Source organism: Brassica oleracea, chromosome C7 (genome assembly GCF_000695525.1).
Source record: "Brassica oleracea var. oleracea cultivar TO1000 chromosome C7, BOL, whole genome shotgun sequence".
NCBI classification, from domain to species: domain Eukaryota; kingdom Viridiplantae; phylum Streptophyta; class Magnoliopsida; order Brassicales; family Brassicaceae; genus Brassica; species Brassica oleracea.
The window spans coordinates 33,827,875-33,832,041 of NC_027754.1; the positions used below are offsets into that span (position 1 = coordinate 33,827,875).

The 4,167-nt window shown below is 37.4% G+C and overlaps 2 protein-coding genes and 1 non-coding gene across 6 annotated transcripts; 2 read left to right on the forward strand and 1 right to left on the reverse strand.

Annotated features, from left to right (window-relative positions):
* Positions 1-7: 7 nt before the first annotated feature.
* LOC106306822 (pectinesterase 31) lies at positions 8-2,133 on the forward strand. 2 transcript variants are annotated; one of them, XM_013743581.1, is made up of 6 exons: positions 8-449; positions 523-627; positions 893-970; positions 1,232-1,419; positions 1,510-1,683; positions 1,759-2,133. In XM_013743581.1, the coding sequence occupies exons 1-6, from the start codon at positions 204-206 to the stop codon at positions 1,919-1,921; spliced, it is 954 nt and encodes a 317-aa protein (XP_013599035.1). In that variant the 5' UTR covers positions 8-203; the 3' UTR covers positions 1,922-2,133. The 2 variants fall into 2 exon arrangements, with proteins under 2 accessions (XP_013599035.1, XP_013599036.1); XM_013743582.1 differs by lacking the exon at positions 523-627.
* A 47-nt stretch (positions 2,134-2,180) lies between these two features.
* Positions 2,181-2,252, forward strand: TRNAP-AGG. The gene has a single exon. It is a non-coding gene; the product is annotated as a tRNA-Pro (tRNA).
* A 280-nt stretch (positions 2,253-2,532) lies between these two features.
* On the reverse strand, positions 2,533-3,576 carry LOC106304142 (kxDL motif-containing protein 1). Of its 3 annotated transcripts, none has more exons than XM_013740540.1 (4): positions 3,494-3,576; positions 3,218-3,343; positions 2,987-3,139; positions 2,533-2,905 (listed from the first exon to the last, which is right to left on the reverse strand). In XM_013740540.1, the coding sequence occupies exons 2-4, from the start codon at positions 3,319-3,321 to the stop codon at positions 2,803-2,805; spliced, it is 360 nt and encodes a 119-aa protein (XP_013595994.1). In that variant the 5' UTR covers positions 3,322-3,343; positions 3,494-3,576; the 3' UTR covers positions 2,533-2,802. The 3 variants fall into 3 exon arrangements, with proteins under 3 accessions (XP_013595994.1, XP_013595996.1, XP_013595995.1); XM_013740542.1 differs by having other exon boundaries at positions 3,218-3,370; positions 3,494-3,549; XM_013740541.1 differs by having other exon boundaries at positions 3,218-3,555.
* Positions 3,577-4,167: the final 591 nt, after the last annotated feature.

The following is a 4,167-nucleotide window of genomic DNA, read 5'->3' on the forward strand; positions in this document are numbered from 1 at the left end:
AAAAAAAAAAAAAAAAAAAACAGGACACAGATGGTGATCGAACAATACGACACCTACAAGCCGAGTTAAAAGCATCTCCCTTTTCACCAATCGAACAAAAACCCACCAAGATTCTGCCGCAAATCGACGCAACTAGATTATTTTTAGGATACCATTACTAGGTTTTCGTCACTAGATAGAGAGAGAGATAAGAAAGGGAGAGGATGGCGACGGCTCGAGTGGTGTTGGTTGCGCAGGATGGTACCGGTGATTACCGCTCCGTTCAGGACGCAATTGACTCGGTTCCTCTTGGAAACACTTGTCGTACTGTCATCCGCATCTCGCCTGGGATCTACAGGCAGCCGGTGTACGTGCCCAAGAGGAAAAACTTCATTACTTTCGCCGGAATCTCCCCGGAAATCACCGTTCTCACTTGGAACAACACCGCTTCCAAGATTGAGCATCACCAGGTTTATCTGAATTCTGAAAACCTTGCTTTTTTTAGCAGCACGTGAATCACTCTGATGGGTTGTTTGTGTGAAGGCGTCTAGAGTCATAGGGACGGGAACGTTTGGGTGCGGGAGTGTTATTGTCGAAGGAGAAGACTTTATAGCTGAGAACGTTACTTTTGAGAACTCTTCTCCTGAGGTAAAGTCTGTTACTTTTTTTCACTTTTTATAACTAGAAAAATCCCTCAGGTTTAGACAAAGTTTACAACTTGTTTCATCATTTCTGTGTGGTGAATATCTGGTAGAACTGTATTGTTGATTTTCTACTGCTGTTAAGACTTAAAACTAGGCTCATCTTTTTCTTTACTCAAAATTCATTTTAAAGAATATTTGGTAATGCTTGTTTTGTAAATGAAGATTTACTAGTTTTGTCTTTTTTTGACCCTTGTACTTGTTATGTATAGGGATCAGGGCAGGCTGTGGCGATAAGAGTCACTGCTGACCGTTGTGCCTTTTATAACTGTCGGTTTCTCGGCTGGCAGGTTTCTCTATATTCAGATAACTTCAAATGTTTTGTATTTACTCTATAAATCTTCGTGTTGGTTTGTTCATTGTTCTTCAGCTCTCTTTAATGTATTGTTGTTGTCGTTTGTTTTTGGCACTTTTATCGAATTGTCTTTGCATATATAATAATATATATACTGAAATCGATATGCTTGTCAAGTTTAGGTGTGTACTTTGTGGTATATTGCAAGTAGGGTTATCCCATTTTCTTTAAGTTTATTGCAAACCGTGAAATGCAGGATACATTGTATTTGCACCATGGGAAACAATATCTGAAAGACTGCTACATCGAGGGAAGCGTGGATTTCATATTTGGAAACAGCACGGCACTCTTGGAACACTGCCACATCCACTGCAAGTCTCAGGGCTTTATTACAGCACAAAGCCGCAAAACGTCTCAGGAAGCTACTGGTTACGTATTCCTAAGGTCTGCTTTTATGTCCTAGAGGATTATTTATCTTCTTTGCCCTTGTATATTTTTGCCAAAGCAAACTCAGCTTCCACATACTTGTTGCAGATGTGTGATCACGGGCAATGGTCAGAGTGGGTATATGTACCTCGGAAGGCCGTGGGGACCGTTCGGGAGAGTGGTCCTTGCATACACTTACATGGATGCGTGTATCAGAAACGTTGGCTGGCATAACTGGGGAAACGCAGAGAATGAGAGAAGTGCTTGCTTTTATGAGTACAGGTACATCATCTGAGATCTCTTTACTGTACCAAGTTGTAATCAAGAAACAAATGGTTGATGATGTTTTATACGCAGGTGCTTTGGTCCGGGTAGCTGCTCGTCTGGACGGGTTACCTGGTCGAGAGAACTGATGGATGAAGAAGCTGGACACTTTCTGCACCATAGTTTTGTGGATCCAAATCAGGACCGGCCTTGGTTGTGTCTGAGAATGGGAGTGAAGACACCATATTCTGCGTAGAGTACTTGAATAAATGTTGTACTTTGTCACTGAGGCGTTGAATAACAAAGGATTCTGGAGAACCACCTACTTGTAAACCAATTACTCAACTTGGTATTATCTCTGTCCTATGAATAAGATGCCAAAGTCTCAGTTGAATTGTACTGTGCCACTTATTTCTTCTCGTTAGCGTTGTTGTTTGTTCCCCATATTTGTTAAACGTCAGGTTTGTATTATATCGTACAGTTTATTAAAATATACGGTGTAAATTATACCAAATGGGCGTTTGGTCTAGTGGTATGATTCTCGCTTAGGGTGCGAGAGGTCCCGAGTTCAATTCTCGGAACGCCCCAACTTTTTTTTTTCCTTTCTATTTTTTTTTTTGGTGGAATATTTCCTACTTTCTGTTTTTGTTCTCACAAATCAACTTTTTTTTTTTTTTTTCTGTCTTACTCTTCTTACCAACTGTGATTCAGATTCTTAATTATCACTTAACGGATTTTGATGAATTTGGTGGAGAACACGAAGCAAAAGGTTAACATGAGCTTCATCTGACAAAATCTAGACTATAGCAAATCCATTGACCAGAGTAACTGTGTTTAGAAGAGTGACAAGAAAATAACATAGATCGATGTAGAAGCAGAGGAGGCTTTATTCATCTGGTGATTTTGAAATACAAGATAAAGATAATGGCGAGGAAATAATAATACTTCACTTAACAAGACCAGTTTTGAATTAGTTTTGCTGTTAGGTTCTTAATATCTAAGGAGTCGGGACACACATCGGGGTACTTTACATGATAACAGTAATGAAAAACGAGGAGTTCTCTGTGAAGAAGCAACAAAGAGAAAAAGGTGTTTCTTTCGTCATACCCAATCTGAGTATTGTGAATGGTTGGTTAGTTACTGAGGCAGCTCGAGATCGGGTCTTCGATCAAAAGCATCACTGGTGGACTCATCTGGAAATGCGTCTGGATACGTAGCCATAATCTTACTTTTGATGCTCCTGAAACATGGGAGAGGACTTGTGAGCGAGAGCCTTTGTAAGAAATTAAAAAAAACAAAAAGTCCTTGGAGGAGTCATAACCTTAGTTTCAAGAAGATGTAATCAAGATCGGCTTTCATGGATTTCAAAAGACGAGTGTTTCTAGAGAACTCCAAGGACACATCAGCGAAGCAATTCTCAGCAAAGTCGTTGTAATGGGAGAGAACTGCATTGCTATCCTGTAGCCTCCCCAATCTACCCAAGCAAGCAATGAAAAATCAAATAATCATCATTTCCAAAAAAAAAAAAAAAAAAGAGACTATTATAACATACATGAGGTGCTGCAAGTGTCTGAGAGAATTGAGATCATGTGCATTAACAAGAGTTTTGAATTCTTCAGAGACTTGTTGCGAAGCTTCTCTTATTGGTTCTTCCATTGTCTCGTCTCTCTCGCGACTCCTGAATCAGAGTTTTGATATTCAAAGTCTCCCAGGAATCAAAACGTTCGAGAACTTTCTTTCAAATAGATTAAACGATGATATCTAAATCGAAACACTGAACTGCAATCGAGTACAGTATCAAACGAACTCGAATACGTAATCGGCTCACCTTGTTCTACCCAGCGATCGAAGCAAGTGCGAGATTTGTTGTACAACTCTTGTTTTCTGCTAGGGATTTGATTTGATTCGGTTTCTATCGAAAAGGTTTACAACTCCGTTCTATCCGGTTCGGTTTTGATTATTCAAATTTCCGGTTCGAAATCTCACTTACTAGCAACATCTACCTATCTATCTATTCTATTAAACTAGGAACATGACCTATTGATATAGTTATGGTCCAATTATTTTAATATAATTATTAAAAAAATTTATTAATCGCTTAAGAAAAATATTATACAAAAAAGACACAAATATGACTAAAAACACTAATATTTATTCTATTAAAACACCAGTGTGATCAATTGATAAAAGTAGGGTCCAACTATTATTTAAATAATCTATTCTATTAAAACAGGAACATGACATATTGATATAGGTATGATCTAACTATTTTAATACAATTATTAAAACCTCTTATTAATCATTTAAAAGAAATACTATACAAAAAAACACAAATATGACTAAAAACATAAATATAAAAATTAAATTTTTTAAAAAATATATAAAACAAAAAATAAACCCTCTCTTTTAAGGACAGATCAAAATTTAGTCCATTCTATTAAAACAACAATGACCAATTGATAAAAGTAGAGTCTAACTTATTTTTTTTAATTATATTTAAAT

What these genes read in the sequence shown, in the direction of transcription:
- LOC106306822 (XM_013743581.1), top strand. Translation starts at nt 204, where the DNA reads ATGGCGACGGCTCGAGTGGTGTTGGTTGCGCAGGATGGTACCGGTGAT. An exon ending in CCAAGATTGAGCATCACCAG is followed by an intron (nt 450 to 522) that starts GTTTATCTGAAT and finishes GTTTGTGTGAAG; the next exon opens with GCGTCTAGAGTCATAGGGAC. An exon ending in ACTGGTTACGTATTCCTAAG is followed by an intron (nt 1,420 to 1,509) that starts GTCTGCTTTTAT and finishes TACTTGTTGCAG; the next exon opens with ATGTGTGATCACGGGCAATG.
- LOC106304142 (XM_013740540.1), bottom strand. Translation starts at nt 3,321, where the DNA reads ATGGAAGAACCAATAAGAGAAGCTTCGCAACAAGTCTCTGAAGAATTC. An exon ending in AGACACTTGCAGCACCTCAT is followed by an intron (nt 3,140 to 3,217) that starts GTATGTTATAAT and finishes TTGCTTGGGTAG; the next exon opens with ATTGGGGAGGCTACAGGATA. An exon ending in TACATCTTCTTGAAACTAAG is followed by an intron (nt 2,906 to 2,986) that starts GTTATGACTCCT and finishes CCCATGTTTCAG; the next exon opens with GAGCATCAAAAGTAAGATTA.